This window comes from Vanellus vanellus, assembly GCF_965231255.1.
Source record: "Vanellus vanellus genome assembly, chromosome: 14".
In the NCBI taxonomy this organism is placed as follows: domain Eukaryota; kingdom Metazoa; phylum Chordata; class Aves; order Charadriiformes; family Charadriidae; genus Vanellus; species Vanellus vanellus.
This window is the reverse complement of record NC_138919.1, coordinates 2,128,749-2,144,708: the sequence shown is the minus strand read 5'-3', so window position 1 is coordinate 2,144,708 and position 15,960 is coordinate 2,128,749. Positions and strand designations below refer to the sequence as shown.

The following is a 15,960-nucleotide window of genomic DNA, read 5'->3' as shown; positions in this document are numbered from 1 at the left end:
AAAGCTGAAGGCGGGAGGTCTCTGGTGTGCTGTGCCCCACCCCCACCCGCTAGGGGGCGCTGCTCTGCCCGCGCCGCTCTGCGCCGCCTCTCGGTGGTGCGGCCGGAAGCGGCGGGGGGGAGGCGGCGGCGGCGGCGGCGGCGGCCCCGGGAGCGGCGGCGGCGCCGCCATGAAGCGGGACGTCCGTATCCTCCTCCTCGGGGAGGGTAAGGCGGGCGGCGGGGGGGTGGGCTCCTGGGGCCCGTCGGCTGCCCCTCGCCGGCGGGGCAGGCCAGGGGGGAGCAGCCGGGCCTGCCCCTTGCCCCGGCCGCCGGGCGGGCCTAGCGGGGCGGGGGACGTGACCCCCGCCGCGGCGGCCCCGGTAGCAATGCCCTCCGGCCGCCGTTGCCAGCCCCGCGGGCCCCCCTATGTGGCGGTTCCTGCGGGCGGGGCCCTTCCCGTAGGCACCCTGCAACAGCCCCGGGCTGAAGCGCTGCACCGCCTTACCGGCTTCCCCCCCCCCCCCCCCCTTCCCGGGTCTCCCGCAGGGCAAGGACACCGGCGTCCCCTTCGCCCGCGGGCCGAGCCGCCCCGGTGCCCCGCGGGTGCGGTTGGCGCCGGCCGCTGGCTCCAATCGTGGCAGCCGCTCAGGCTCTGCTGGGCCGGTGCCAACGTCTTCCCTTTCTTCCCTAGCCCAGGTGGGGAAGACATCTCTGATCATGGCTCTGGTGGGCGAGGAGTTCCCTGAAGAGGTGAGCGTGAGGAGGGGCCTGCCCCCTCCCGCTGGCTGCCCTGCCAGGCGGCGGTGGGGCAGCTTTGTCCCGAGTGGTACCAGCCTGAGGCAGGGGCGTCCGAGGAGGTGGACGCAGCTCCCTGGGGAGGTGTGACAGCCGCGGGGCTGGTTTGGCCGAGCTTAAGCCTGTGAGGACCACACGAAGCTCCAGCTGAAATGGCGGTGGCTCCAGATTGTGCTCTGCTCCCTAACTTGGGATCCCGTTTGCCCTGGGGAGGGGCGTAGGTACCTCCCAGGGCCCTGCTCCCCGCTGCTGCAGCTGGTGTGCTGGGGCTGGAGGGGGTCTCTGTGTCCACCATCACAGCAGGTGGTGGGGCCCAGCCTTGCTCTGAGTGTCAAGGCCGTTTGCTCCCCAGTTCTGGCCTCGCTGTGGTGGCACCAGCACAGAGCGCTTGGAAGGGGCTGAGCTGTGTTCCCTGCCCTTCTGCACGTGTCTGGAGACAGGCCTGGTGCTTTGAGCTGGGCCATCTCCGAGGAGCAGCGTCCAGCCTGCCTGCGTGTGCCCCTTGGAGCCTCCAGCTTGGCAGCTCACTGTCCCATCACAGTTCGGATGGGGAAACAGGATCGGTCTGGCCGGGCGTGTTTGCCTTGTGCTGTCAGGTGGCTTCTCCCGCTGCCCACGAGCAGATGGTGCCCTCTGCGATGTTTGCGCTGAGAAGCGTCATCTCTGGGGGCTCGGGGGAGGACCAGCTCTACGCACCTTCCCATGCTCTCGCAGCAAAGTCCAGACAATCAGCTTAGCGCTTCCCCCAGCTGCCAAGAGGTCAGGCTGGAGAGCTGGGGGAGTGCTGAGGGCTTATCTTCGGAGCTGTAGCGGGGGCGGGCAGCACTGACTTGTCTGAAAGCTGGCTTCCCTGTCAGGACTCTGCACCATCGGGAGCTGTGCCTTGAGGGAGGGCTTGGGGCTGGGAGGCGATCAGAGGCTTTATCGCGGGGACACTGGCTGTGTGAGGGCTGAACTATAGTGAGCCGAGCCGCAGCTGCAGGCTGGTGGGCCAAGAGTGATCCGTGGTCTTGGAGCTCATCCCGCCCTGGCAGGGAGGGTGCTGGGCAGTGGTTGCATGGGGATCTGAAGTCCCTTGTCACCCATCCTCTCGGTTGTGATCAGCATGGTTGGTTGGAACAGAGTCTGCTGGCTTTGCAGGTGCCCCCTCGTGCAGAGGAGATCACGATCCCGGCTGATGTCACCCCTGAGAAGGTGCCCACGCACATAGTGGACTACTCAGGTAGGGCCCCGTCCCTCCTCGCTCCCTGCCAGCCTCACTTCTCCCCTTCTCTGCCCGACTGAGCGGAGCAGGAAGGGGTCCCCGCTGCCAGGGGCAGTTGGTGATGACTCTCTTCCCCATCCAGAGTCGGAGCAGACAGAGGATGAGCTGCAGGAGGAGATCGCTAAGGTGAGCGGGGCTGGATGGGGGTGTTGTGGTACAGGAGCCTGCGGTGCCTGTAGCCCCACGGCTGGCGAGTGACACGTGGCTGCTCGCTCTCCCCATTAGCCACCCGGAGACGCGAAAGCAGTTGTTTATCTGTGGATTAATGCTATCAGTTTGTTTAGAGGTTTGTTTAATCCTTCTCTGTCTTGTAAGCTGTTGTATGTGGCTTGTCCTAGCCCTCTGGGGAGCCTCCAGAAGGAGAGCAGTGGGGGGCAGCTCACTGCCCACCAGGAGGTGAAGGAGGCTGCTGAGCAGACATGTGCTCTCAGCCTCGGGCCGTTCCTGACAGACTCAGAAGAGGGGAGAAGCCTTCACTGAGCTTAGGCAACACCCCCCTGCTCCCTACATTAGGTCCCTGTGGCTGCCTGATGAAGCAGTGGCACAGAGGAGTTTTGGGAGCTGGAGCCCCAGGGAGCGCTGGTGGGGGAGGGACAAGGGCTCCCACGTTCCTCAGAGCAGCCATGGAGGAATAATCCAGCTGGCTGGCTGGGGTGGGCCCAGCTGCTCTTCTCTGCCCTGGGATTAACCTCGGCTCTGCACAGGGGACCTCTTGATTACAGATATTAAAACTGTCTCTCCCCTGCATGTCTCACGTGAGCAAAGCTATTTAATCTCTCCACCTTGGTGGCTAGTGGCCAAGGAGGTGGGCTGGCGGGCATGGGGGTCCTGCTCCCTCCAACTAGACAACAAGAGTATACAGAGGCTTAAAATGGCTCCAGGAAATCCTGCCTAAACCCTTGTGTGTCCTCAGGATTAGCGCTAAACTCTCTCCTGAAAGGGCCAGTGATCCCTCCTGTCTGCTTCAAATAAAGCGCTGGTGTCAGTGCTGTCTGCGCTGGGTCGGGGAGGGGAGGAGGGCAGCGGCTGCTGGTCCAGCACAGGGCACGGGCAGAGCCATCGTGGGAGGACAGCGAGGTGTGGGAGCAGGGAACCAGAGCCGGGTGTCGGGCACGGAGGCAGATGTACTCGCAGCAGCTCCCTGGACAGGAGCTGAAGCAGAGGAGTGAGTCTTTGCTCCGCACAGCCCGTTGTAAAGCTTACGTTGTCAGCAGGCGAGTCGTTGCTGTCGGAGGGCTGTGTGTACGTGTGCACGCTCACGCACGCTCAACCGCCGCTGCTGGGTTTCAGTGCAAGTGCGACAGCATCGTGTGGCGCCGGGGCTGCCTGCCTGCGGCTGCCACAGGGCTGTGCCTCGGGCTCAGGCTGCCTCCCCGCTGCGGGTGCGTGCACCGCAGGGACCCTCGCTCACCGCCCTCTGCCACTTTTCTCTTGCAGGCCAACGTGGTCTGTGTGGTGTACGATGTCACCAAGGAGGCCACAATCGAGAAGGTAACGGTTTCACTGCCACAGCCCTGAGTAGCCCTGTTCTGGCAGCAGCGCCAGGGCAAAAGGGGTTCCCAGTGCTTGGTCCTTCCTGGCTGCCATTGCTTTTTGTTGTGGGTGGGTACTGATTCCCCCTCAGCCCTGCGGGGATTTGGGGTTTGAGACCCCTGCAAGCAGAGGCAGGCTGAGCACAGCCCAAGCTTGCTCCCACTTTGGCTGTTGTCCTCACTTGCTGGGGGGCAACAGGCTTGTCTCATCCTTCTGCTGGCATCCAGCATCCCTGGGTCTGTGGTGCCTGCTGGTGCGGGGGAATGCCGGGGAGCAGATGGCTGCAAGGCCCTGCTGACTGCTGTGGCGCCTGTGCTGGGAGCCGTGCTGGGAGCCGCCTCTCCCTCCCCAGGCTGTGCTGACAGGCCTTTCCCTGTGCTCGCCTTTTCAGATTCGCACAAAGTGGATCCCCATGGTGAACGGAGGAGCCGAAAAGGGCTCCAGGTACTGTGTGTGGCGTGGTTCACGGGTGGAGAATTGGGGGATTCTGGAGGCTATGGGGTGGCCCGCCATCCTCGCCTCCTCCTGAGGTTACTGAGCTCAAACCAGCTTGTGGCCAGACCACTCGTAGCAGAAGAACGTGGGGGCTTTTCTCCATCGCAGATCTTGTTGAGGCAGAGGGTTCCATCCTCCCTTGATCTCTTCTCAGCCAGGCAGGGAGAGGAGGCTGCCAAGGGAGTACGGGAGCACAGAAGCCGCAATCTGTGTGTGGATTTCTTAGGCAGAAGGCTGCTGTGCTGGATTAAAGGCTCCTGAACATATTGTTGCTGGGTGAAAGCGTAAGCGGGATCAGGCAGTCTGTTTCTCCAGATGGATGCTCCTGGCCGTGGGAGGCAGGAAAGCTGCTGTGGACCTTGCAGAGGAGGGTGGGGAGGCCCCCCAGCCTGCTGCCTGGGGGCACGCGTGGCTGGGGCAGTGCTGAAACCAAGAGAGGGGCAACCTCGGTCATGCTGTCTGATACTCCGTCTTTCTTCTCCAGGATCCCCATTATTTTAGTGGGAAACAAGTCCGACCTGCAGGTGGGGAGCTCCATGGATGTCATCCTGCCCATCATGAACCAGTTCTCGGAGATTGAGACCTGCGTGGAGGTGAGGGAACCGGAGGGTTTCTGTAAAGCCTCCCTGAGGGGTGGGAGCGCTTGTCTGGTGTAAGCTTGTGCAGATCTGCCCTGCTAACATTGCTGTGCAGAATTGCTCCCTGTCTGGGTCTTGAGGGCCTGTGCTTTAGGCTTTCTGTTCTTTGTCTTCCTCTCAGGGAGTGGGTTTCAGTGTCTGCCCACTCTGGCTCTCTAGCTGTAACTGGTGTTGGAGCTACATGCAGCCCCTCTTGGCTCTGGGGCTGTGGATTGGGCATAGCAAAGCTGGAGAATGAGCAGGAGGTTTCCCTTTTGTTGTTTTTTTTCCTAATGGTGGACAGACATTGCTCTGCCTTGATGCGCAACTTGTCTGGTTCGGGGAGTTCGTATCATCCTCCTGCCCCTTGTCACCAGCCCATCGCCCGTCCCCACTCACAGGGCTGTCTTTTCCTTTGAATCCCCAGTGCTCTGCCAAGAACCTCAAGAACATCTCTGAGCTCTTCTACTACGCCCAGAAAGCTGTGCTGCACCCCACCGCCCCCCTCTACGACCCAGAGGAGAAGCAGGTAGGAAGTACTGCTCACAGCTGCTGGAGGAGTCTCCTTCCCGTCACAGCGCTCTGGCCTGATGCTGTGCTTTTGCCCCTGCGTAGGAGGGTGGAAAGTTTGGGCCGAGGCAGCCAGAACAAGGGGAAAGCGGTACCCCTGTGGGGAGCCGAAAGGGGAGAAAATACCCATCTCCTGTGCTCAGTGCAGCCAGCTGAGTATATCCAGGCCAGAGAGATCCACAAGGACCAGGGCCATGTTGGGGCAGAAGCTCTCATGCCCCAGACCATGTGTTAGCCATGGTGGGAAGGGTCTAAGAGAAACCTTCCATCTGGGCTGTCCTGCTTCTGGCTCCCAGCTCCAAGGTGGCTGTGGTACTGGCCTAGCTGGACCGTGCTCCCAGGCAGTGCAGGAAAGGAACCCCTCTGCACAAGGCGTTTCAGGAGGCAGGAGGAATGGCCAGGCTGATGCTGCTGCCCTGTTTTTGTCACTGCGGTTGTTCCATTGCAGCTGAAACCTGCCTGTGCGCGAGCACTGACCCGGATTTTCAACCTCTCGGACCAGGATAACAACCAGATTCTTAGTGATGATGAACTCAACTACTTCCAGGTAGGGCTGGCTGCAGAGCTGGGATATTCCCCAGTCCCTTGTGGGAAGCCCCTGGGGTCCCCTTTCTTTCCAATACTGGGCAGAAAGGCTGCCCCTCTCCTGATACGGCTGTCGTCTTTGCATTCAGTACTTCTGCTGTTGCACATCTAAAGCACTGCAGAGTGCATCTCCGAGCACATGAGGATCCACAGGTCTTCCATCTTCACTAAGCTTCACTAAGTTTGCTCTGCAGTGGGAAGAGCAGGAGGCTCTGGAGATGCTGAGAGTCATATGTTGTTGGGGTGCTGAGGAACAGGGTCTAAGCCAGTAATCCCTGAGCTGGGTGGATTTTCTCTCCTAGAAACAATATCTCCTTGCCAGGGTAGAGGGATGCTGCTGAGACAGAGGGTTGTTCTGTCTGGGTGCTTTGCTGATGGTGACCTTCTTTCTCTTGGGAGGTAGAAGTCCTGCTTTGGAAACCCGCTAGCTCCTCAGGCCCTGGAGGATGTGAAGATGGTCGTGTGGAAGAACACCACGGATGGAGTGCAGGACAACGGCCTGACGTTGAATGGTAACAGCACAAGGGCACCATGAACCTTCTAAGCGAGGGATGGAGGCGCTCATCTCCTTCAGCACATTGTGAGGAGCCCTGTCCTCATGCTAAGCCTCATTCCAAGCCTTAATTAGTCCCTCTTGTCAAAGCAAGCCTGAGCCTGCTATGGCTACTAGACCTCTCTGTCCAAGCAGCCCGTTTTCCCAGGGAAAGTGTGGTCCCGAGGAGTGGATCCCTGAGGCTTGGTTGGCCCCACTGTGTCTGAGCCGCCTGATCTCTCCTGCAGGCTTCCTCTTCCTTAACACGCTCTTCATCCAGAGGGGCCGGCACGAGACCACCTGGACCATCCTTCGCCGCTTTGGGTACGACGACGAGCTGGAGCTGACGGATGACTATCTCTACCCACAGTGCGTATCCTGCCGTGGAGTGGGGTGGGCAGGGTGTGACATCCCCGTGGTATGCGACCTGGGCTCCCCAGCACCTTTGCTGACTCCTTTCTGCACCCTGAGGTCTACCGTCTTCCTCAGCTGAGGCTGAATCTACACCCTTAGCTCACGATCAGGTTCGTGCTCCTCACCTTCCCCTGTAGGCAAGAGCTGACACACGGGGTTGGTGACAAATACAATGGGCTTTGGAGCTGCTGACTGTGCTGCTGGCTCTGACGTAGGCAGGCGAGGAGGTGGGGAATGAAGGCCTGTCCCTGACTTCCTTTGACATCAGCAAGGGGTTTTTGAAGGCGGTTCTGTCTCTGCCTGAGCTGAGGCAGAACGGCTCTGTCAGGAGCAGCGAGCTGACAGCACAGCCCTCCCGGCTGGTTCTGCAGCTGCTGTCTCTTCTCTGCTCTCTGCCACCCCGGAGGTGGTGATCTGGCAGTAATGAAAGGGTTTGGCTTTGTGAGCTGCCTCATCCTCTCCCCAGACAGCAGGCTGTGCAAGGGGAGGGGACAGGGTCTATGCTGGTGGAAAGCACCCAAGGGGTAGTGCTGTGCCCTTCTGAAGCCCTGGGCATGAGGCAGAGCGAGGGCTACATCATCTCCCTGACCACTTGGGCCACGTGGATGTGCCAAAGAGAGGCCACTGTGCACCCTCAAGACCCTGTCCCCAAAGCAAGGGGCTGTGTCAAGGAACAGGTTGTCTCAAGGCCTGGAGACAACTGCTGGTCTTGAGCAGGGAGGGAGTGAGGAGCTGCGTGCCCTGGGTGACATCTGGCTTGGCCGAAAACCTGCTCACACGCTGCCCTTCATTCAGGGCTTGAGGAGGCTCACTTGGATCTCTTCCGACAGGTTCCGCCTTCCCCCCGGCTGCTCCACAGAGCTCAACCACTTGGGCTACCAGTTCCTGCAGCGGCTGTTTGAGAAGCACGACAAGGTGGGCAGCGTGTGGTGGAGGTACCTGGGGAGGGGATGCTCTCAGCTAGACCTGCGCGTTTGGGTGGAGCTGCTCTCCTGTCCACCCCTCTGTTCCAGGGAGCAGAGGTAGTGCTAGTGAAGGGCTTTACTCTGCCACAGCGCTCCCTTCGTGGCTTCTTGCCAAGGCTTTGGGAGCAGGAGATGGCCATGGTGAGCTGTAGGTAGTTTGATGAAGGGCCATGAAGGTGATCCGAGGGCTGGAGCACCTCTCCTATGAGGACAGGCTGAGAGAGTTGGGATTGTCCAGCCTGGAGAAGAGAAGGCTCCGGGGAGAACTTATTGTGGCCTTCCAGTCCCTAAAGGGGCTCCAGGGGAGCTGGGGAGGGACTTCTTACAAGGGCATGGAGTGGTAGGACGAGGGGGAACGGCTTCAAACTGGAAAAAGGGAGATTTAGATGAGATATTAGGAATAAATTCTTGACTGTGAGGGTGGTGAGCCCCTGGTGCAGGTTGCCCCGAGAAGCTGTGGCTGCCCCATCCCTGGAGGTGGTCAAGGCCAGGTTGGACGGGGCTTGGAGCAACCTGGGCTGGTGGGAGTTGTCCCTGCCCAGAGCAGGGAGGTTGGAACTTGATGATCTTCGAGGTTGCTTCCAACCCAACCCATTCTGTGATGGCAGCAGCATGGCTAGGGCATGGGGCTGTGGTCACTACCCTTGACCAAAGGGCAGCCAGTAAGGTTTGGGCCTTCAGGGAATGGGTCTGAGTTAACATCAAACTGGTGCAGCCCCTCGTAGTGTCCGGCTGCCGCACGCAGGGTGGCGGGGAAAGCGGGCACAGCTGCTGGCCTGCAGCCACCGACCAAGCACGAGCATCCGCACAGCTGCCAGCCCTGCGGAGGGGGTGCCAGGCCGGAGAGAGGGAAAGAAAGCGACTGATTTGTGCCATATTTTGGAGAGTGAAAGAGTTGGGGATACTCTGGTTCCGCATGCTCCTGCTCAGACTATTAATTCAGATGTTGTTGTGCATCTGGGGTACGGCAGCTCTGCGGCCGCGGGAAATCGCAGCACAGAGTCGATGCACGTCCCTCTGTGCCCAGATGCTGGCAGATCCTCTGTGGCATGGCCCTGTGGCACAGCGGCCTGAAGCTGCTGCCTTGGCTTGTGGTTAGCTGGTGGCCAGTGGCCCGGCGGCCGCACACAGACCTTGGGTTAGTGGCCCAGCGGCGTGGAACCGGGCTGGACCGATTGCAGGCTGCTTGAGGGGCTGCTGGCCCCAGGGAAGCTCAGAGCTGCGGGGTGAGTTTGGACGGGTCCTGCCCAGTAGCGGGGCTGGCACTGGTTCCAGCTGCAATCGCGGAGCAGAAATCGGGCTGGCTGTTGTGCAGTGACAGGAATCCCTGGGGCGCAGGCTCTCTTGCACGCTCACGCAGCTCTGGCCTTGCTTGCAATTGATTTCTGCCATTGAAAGCATCCCTGTGTCGTTCTGCAGCAGCGAGCAGGGGGACTTGCGTGCTGGGGACCCTCTCTGCACCCCAGCGATGCTCGGTGTGGCTGCAGCGAGCTGCCGGTGTGTGCATGGGCTGCGTCCTGCCTCGCTCGCTGACTCCCTTTTTGTTTTGGCAGGACCAGGACGGAGCCCTCTCCCCCACAGAGCTGCAGAACTTCTTCAGCGTCTTCCCCTGCGTGCCCTGGGGCCCCGAGCTCTACAACACGGTATGCACCACTGATAAAGGCCTGCTTTCCCTGCATGGATTCCTCTGCCAGTGGACGTAAGCTCAGCCCCTCTCCCCTGCCTTTTGTCACATCGCTTAGCCCTTGCTGACCTTGTCGGCTTCCCGGTGCGCTCTGTCTCTCCAGGCTGGTGGCTTACCTGGATGTGCGGCACTGCCTGGAGTGCCTGGGCTACTTGGGCTACCCCATCCTCTCGGAGCAGGACTCCCAGACACAAGCCCTCACGGGTACGGCCATGCCCTCCCCTCCTGTCGCGGCTTGCGTCCCTCCTCTCGCTCACCCGACCTCTCTCCTGCCAGTGACCCGGGAGAAGAGGATCGACCTGGAGAAAGGCCAGACCCAGAGAAACGTCTTCCTCTGCAAGGTGCTGGGAGCCAGGGGCGCAGGCAAGTCCGCCTTCCTGCAGGCCTTCCTCGGCAGGAGCCTCGCGGTGAGTGGCTGCTCCCCTCTCTGGCCGTGCTGCGCCAGGGTGTCCCGGCGGAGCAGGAGGCAGAGCTGTGAGGCTGCTGAGCGATCTGCTGCGTGGACCGCACCTCCCTGCCCGTGGCGAGGTCCCGGCGTCCCGGCAAAGGGCTTTGCACCCGCGTCTCTGCTGTTGGTGCCGGTTGCTGTGACTCTCGCGTCCTTAATTTTGCTGAAGGGCTTGAGCCCCTTCCCTCCACTTGTCCCGAGGATCTGGAGGCGCTATGCCTTTCCCGGGCAGCTGTATCTCCCCGGGGTGACGCTGGCTTTCCCTGCTTGTTACGTACAACCGCACGTCTCGTGGCAGGCGCCGGCTGGCCTTCAAGTGGCTGTTATACCACGGGGGCTCGGGGCAGCGTGAGATGCTCTTGCTCCCTCCTGTCTGAGACTGTTTTTGTCGGTTGCAGGCCCAGAGGGAGAACCCGGGAGAGCCGTCCCTCTACGCGATCAACACGGTGCAGGTCAACGGCCAGGAAAAATACCTTATAGTAAGTCAGGGGAGAGGAGGGCATCGCTGCTGCTGCGTCTGCCTCGCAGCGGGGCTGGGCTGTGTCCCCGCGGTGTTGCTGCAGCGCCATCCCCGGCACCCCTGGGCTGGGCTGTGGCTGCGGTCTTGCCGGCACGGTGTGAGAAACAGCCGAATCTCCTTGAGACGGTGTTGTGCCCACGTGTCCTTTCCCCTCCTGCCCCAGCTGTATGAGGTCAGCGCCGACACGAAGTTCGTGAAGCCGTCGGATGCAGCCTGCGATGTCGCCTGCTTCATCTATGACCTGAGTGACCCCAAATCCTTCAGCTACTGTGCCAGTATTTATAAGGTTAGCTGGCTGGGGGGGCCGCCCTGGGGGACTTCAGCCTTTGCGTGGCAGCCGCACATCTCCCAGGGGACCGCTTGCTTACCCTTCGCTGCCACTTCTCCGTCTCTGCAGCAACACTACGTGGACAGCCAGATTCCCTGCGTCTTCGTGGCCTCCAAGACAGACCTGCCGGAAGCAAGCCAGCAGCAGCCCGGGCTCTCCCCCGCCGAATTCTGCTACAAGCACTGCCTCCCGCCGCCCTTCCTCTTCTCCTGCCACGGCCAGGGACCGCCCGGCACCACCATCTACACCAAGCTGGCCACCGCCGCCACCTTCCCGTTAGTATCCTTCCCGTGGAGAGGGCTCTGGGTCAGGAGCAAAGTTTGGGAAGGGGGGCTGTATCTGAATTCTGCCTCCTCCGCGTTGCTTTTGGTTCGGTTTCTCTCTAGCTCTTGGTGTCTTCCGCTCGTACGAATAACTGAAACAAAAGAGCTGCTTCTTCCCCTGCTTGGCGAGGGCGGAGGAGACTGGGCTCTCTTCTGCCTTTGTGTGTCTCTTTGGCAGTTTTATTAGATACATCCTGCCACGGGAGTTTTGGTTTTTGAAGCCTAACATCAAAAAATGCTGAAGGGGAGTAGCCAGCCTAGTTTGCCGAGCCCCGCGGAAGGGGGGTGGCAGCTATTTTCTCCTGATGAGGTGAATCAGACTGAAAAAGAGGTCGGTGAAGTGAGACCTCTGTTCACCCAACCTCCCTTTTGGGAAGGAACGGCACCTGAAAGGGGCTGGATAACGGGGTAGGGCGGCAGATGGGAGGTCTGGGAAGGAGACCGTGTCTGCGTGTGGCATCGCTCCGCTCGAGGGGGGGCTGAAAGCTGAGGGTCGGCGAAACGCTGGGGGCAGAGCCCTGCCGGGGAGAACATGTGGGTGCGTTGGAAGGCAGGATGGGATTACTAGCGAGTGGTTTTCCCTCTAGCTTCTTTTCAATAAACAACTTTATTTTTAGAGCCGACACTTTTTTTTTTTTTCCCCTCTGCAGTATTAAAATTTAAATATTCTTAATATATCTTAGGGTATGTGGTATAAATAAATAACGGCGTAATGGAGGGCCAGGGATTGGCTGTTCTCCCCTGATTTAGTGGAGAATGAATAATGGATACGTCTTTCCTCCTCGGAGAGGAGCACATTGGTGTGGGGCAGCACGTGCTTAGGAAGGGAATGTGTACGCTCGGGCAGAACTGGGCCCGTTCCCTCGCTGCCCTTAGGTCGGTGTCACTGGTTGTGCCAACGTCTCCGCCTGCATCCGCTTCTGGGTCTCGTTGCACTTGGAATTGTAAAAGCAGCTTGACCTAGAAAGGAAGATACATACCTCCTTGCTCGTACCAATTATTTAGGTGTTGGTGTGCTATTTCCAGACCACGGGAGGGTAAAGCCACATCCGTCCCACCCGTGGGGCGGGGAGCCATCGTTTGGGTCCATGATGATGATGATGATGATGATGATGATGATGATGGTGCCGAGCAGCACGTGCTCTGGCTCGTGGGGCCGGGGAGCCTCTTGGTGCTCTCTGCTTTCGGCCGGGCTGTATCTGTCAGCCTGAAGCTGCGCCGTGGTCACCATCCGTCCCCTCCTGGGGCCACCCCAACCTTTCTGCTTGCGGGGGACACGCTCTGGGCTGGCGGGGAGCTTGGCGTTATGGACAGCCGTCTCTGTGCACCTCACTCACCGGCTGCTTCTCTCTTTCCTTGCAGCCACTTGAACGCCATGGAGCTGGGAGCCGCGTCCTTCTGGCTGCGGGTGGCTCTGGGGACCGCGGTGACTGCTCTGGTAGGGTTCACGCTATACCGTGTGCTAGCCAAGAACAAGTGAGAGCGGCTCTCCACCCCGTCCTCCCCGTGACACCAGCCTCCCCGTCCCAAATGACTCCCCGGTGAGGGGCCCTGCCTCAACCTGGTCCCTGGTGGGAAATCCTCCTTTTTCCCCCGGCCTGGATCGCAGGACCAGCGAAACCGGACTTCCCAGCACCAGCAGGATAGATCCAGTGGCACCGGCCAGCATAAGCCTGCCGGTCTCTGCCGCTTCCTCGCCCGCGTGGCTCCTGCCCAGCCGTGGCAGCGGGGGCCAAGGTAGCTCTGCCTGGGGGCTCCGCCTCACTGGCAGCTGGAGGATCATCCCCATCTTTTATTCTGTTAATTTTTTTTTTTTTTTTTAACGTTTGTTTTTAAGCTCAAACGTGAGTGTTTCGGTATCTTGTTGGACCAGGCACATCCCTTCCCCGGAGGGCTGTGCTGATGCCCTCAATTCGGGGAGGGGAGGGAATGCTCCCGGAGCCCCTGGGGCTTCCAGCAGCAGTGGAGCTGTCGAACGGGCTGGTGGCTTCAGTCTCTTGGGGCACACGTCTGTCCTCTGTCCCTGTTTCCCTCTGCCAGCGCTGGGAAAGGCAGCTGTGGAGGGCCAGACACTTGCACCCCTTGCACCCCTGTGTTTTGGGGTCACTCCTGTCCCCTCCCACTGGGACACTGTGGCTGCAGCCCCCGGCACCAGGCTGCAAGGGGAGGGAGCAATGCCCGGCACATGTCTGGAACGTCTTCTTTCTCTTGTTTCTGTGCAAAAATACTCAGAGTCCTGCAGCGTGCCCGGCTCTCGTCCCTTCTGCCTTCCTCCCCTGCCCGCCTGCGTGGCCTCTCCCCCTCCCCACCTCTGCCCTGGCCACCAGTATTCATAACCACCAGTATTCTCGGCGCCCCGGGAGCATCGGTAAGCTGGGGAGGGCTGCGAGGGCGTGGGGTGCCCGCTGCGCTCCCGAGGGGCAGGCTGCCGTCCTTTCCTGGCAGTGCCATCACTGAGTTGCTGCCACATCATGCCGTACGGTCCCTGTCCTGCTGTCCCCTCTGCGGCGGCCTCGGCCACGCTGAGGCTGTCCCGGAGCACGAGGCTCTGGGCGTTGCGTCTCCTGGTACGACTGGAAGCTCTTTCCTCCCCTGCCCCCGCCCGAGCCGGGACTTCAGCCCAGTGCAAACCCGGGGTCGGAGTCCCACGGTGTCCCCGTCCCCAAGTCCCAGCAGCCGGTGGGGTGGCACCCAGGGGAACAGCTGGAGTTGCTTTTCTGTATGTTTTTGTCTATTTAAATTTTTTATTGTCGCCTGGAGCCTCTGAGGGGGGGGTTGAGAAACCGCTGGGCAGCAGCCAGCATCTTTTCTGGGGTAGTCCCCAAAGTGGTGCCTGGTCCCGGGGCATCTTTGCCTGTGCCGGAGCCGTTCTGCCAGTCAGGCATCCGCTGCCATCACTGTTCGCCGCCGGCGCCTGGTTTGTGGCACTGCCGGGGCCACGTCCCCGGTGTTTGTGTCTCCCCTCTCTGCGGCCGAGCCCAGCGCCCGCGGCACTACTAACTGGGCCCGTGCCTGGTGGTCCGACCCTGCTCCCAGCACCGCTCCGCGTCTGGCAAAGCCATACTGTTTTAGGAGGTTCGTTCTCTACGTGAAAATAAATTTTTACACACCTTTCCGCTTGCACACCGTGTCCTGCCTCTCCTGGCTCCTGCCAGGGGCTGCGCGATGCCCGGGGCATCCCTTGGCTGCAGTGTGAGCGAGGAGAACCCCCCCCAAGGGGCTGCCCACCCCCTTTTGGGGGAAGTTATAGCGATTTAGGGCAGGGGATGAAGCCTGGCCATAGGGGACGAGGCTGGGGGTTGGCCCAGGGCTCCTTGGTGCTTGGGGACACGGATGCCTCTGCAACAAGTGCCAGCCGGCGGGGAGACATGAGGAAGGAGGTGGTGGGTCCCCGTGTCACTCGGATTTTGCGGGTGGTGGGAGGCTTGGCTGCCCCTGGGAGCCCTGGCTCTGCGTGCCCGTCCCCGCACGGGGTTAGAGGCTCCCCGCTTCCCCACAGCCGCCTTCCCCCCGACACCCGCAGCTCCCGGGGCTGTGCCGCCTCCCCTGCCTGCTCCCGCTTCCCCGTGGCAGCTTTTCCCTTGGCTATTTTTGTCTCTGTGGGCTCAGCCGCAGGCGCTGGGCACCGGGAACGAGGGTGCAGCTGGAGAAAAGGCTTTTTCCAGCACCTCTCCGGAGTCTCTGCTCCCCCATGTGCAAGGGGGGTCCCTCCGGGCTGCCGGGGTGGGAGAGGAGACCCTTCCCCCCCCCGGCCAGGGCACCCAGGGGTGCCGGGGCAGGGAGAGAGCATGGCCGGTACCTCCGTGCAGGCAGAGGATGTGATGCCAATGTGGATGGGACACACGGTGCTCCCCGGTGAGTCCAAACCGGGCTGGGCCCCGTGGGAGCAGCAGGTCCACGTGCCGCGGTGCGTATTAATAGTGCCAGAGCCGCACACGCCGTGTGGGGCAGGGGACGCACACGACAGGGCTGTCTGTGGGAGCTCACCCATGGCCGCACGCGATCCCGGGGGAAGGAACGCGGGCATTGCCCCGCTGCCCGGCATCTCTGCCTGCCCCGTGCCAGCCGGCATCGCCGCCCTGCCGTGCGCACCCCAACGCCTCTGCCCCGGCACAGGGACAGCCCCGTGCCACAGCTGCGGCCCAGGGGAGTGGGGACGGTGCCAGGGCTGGGTCCTTGGGGACACGCCACCCTGCGGGACGGGGTGCATGGGGACCTGGGGACAGCAGCACGTAAAGGGTGCCAGTTCCAAGGTACCCGGTGCCAGGCTGTCCCCCGTGCTCTATACTGGGGCAGCTGCCAGCGCTGTGCCGTGCCACCGCGTGCCACTACGTGCCCTGTGCCAGGGGGAGCACCCATGGGGGATGTGCCTGGACCTCTGCTGGCCTGTGGGTGCTGGGGTCAGGATTGGAGGTAAGGGCTGCAGATGCCACAGGTACCTGGTGCTGGGATGCCGGTACCCATACTGGCGTACTGGTACCCATACTGGGATGTCGGTACCCATACTGGGATGCAGATGCCATACCAGGATGCAGGTAACATACCAGAATACAGATTCCTGTAGCAGGATGCAGGTCCTGTACTGGGATGCCAAAACATGCTCCAGGATGCAGGTACCATACCGGGATGCATGTACCCATACTGGGATGCAGGTACCCATACTGGGATGCAGGTACTGTAAACGGAATGTGGGTTCCAGTACTGGGATGCAGGTACTGTACTGGGATGTGGCTACTACATTGAGATGTGTGTATCAGTACCAGGATGCAGATACCTATACTGGGATGAAGGTGCCATATCAGGATGTGGGTACCAGTACAGGGATACCCATACCGGTACCAGGATGGAGGTACTGTACTGGGATGTGGGTACCAGTACTGGGATGCAAGTACCCATACCAGGGCAT

General features: G+C 61.1%; 1 protein-coding gene across 1 annotated transcript; it reads left to right on the top strand.

The window, feature by feature from the left end:
- The first annotated feature begins 108 nt into the window (after nucleotides 1–108).
- Nucleotides 109–14,161, top strand: RHOT2 (ras homolog family member T2). The gene is made up of 19 exons (XM_082490537.1): nucleotides 109–206; nucleotides 673–731; nucleotides 1,917–1,998; nucleotides 2,123–2,166; nucleotides 3,478–3,531; nucleotides 3,965–4,017; nucleotides 4,553–4,661; nucleotides 5,113–5,214; nucleotides 5,704–5,802; nucleotides 6,244–6,352; nucleotides 6,621–6,741; nucleotides 7,617–7,701; nucleotides 9,305–9,450; nucleotides 9,539–9,639; nucleotides 9,712–9,842; nucleotides 10,282–10,362; nucleotides 10,567–10,689; nucleotides 10,801–11,006; nucleotides 12,417–14,161. Exons 1-19 carry the CDS (start codon nucleotides 170–172, stop codon nucleotides 12,532–12,534), a joined length of 1,860 nt encoding a protein of 619 aa, XP_082346663.1. The 5' UTR covers nucleotides 109–169; the 3' UTR covers nucleotides 12,535–14,161.
- Nucleotides 14,162–15,960: the final 1,799 nt, after the last annotated feature.

What these genes read in the sequence shown, in the direction of transcription:
- RHOT2 (XM_082490537.1), top strand. Translation starts at nt 170, where the DNA reads ATGAAGCGGGACGTCCGTATCCTCCTCCTCGGGGAGG. An exon ending in GGAGCCGAAAAGGGCTCCAG is followed by an intron (nt 4,018 to 4,552) that starts GTACTGTGTGTG and finishes TTTCTTCTCCAG; the next exon opens with GATCCCCATTATTTTAGTGG. An exon ending in ATGAACTCAACTACTTCCAG is followed by an intron (nt 5,803 to 6,243) that starts GTAGGGCTGGCT and finishes CTTGGGAGGTAG; the next exon opens with AAGTCCTGCTTTGGAAACCC.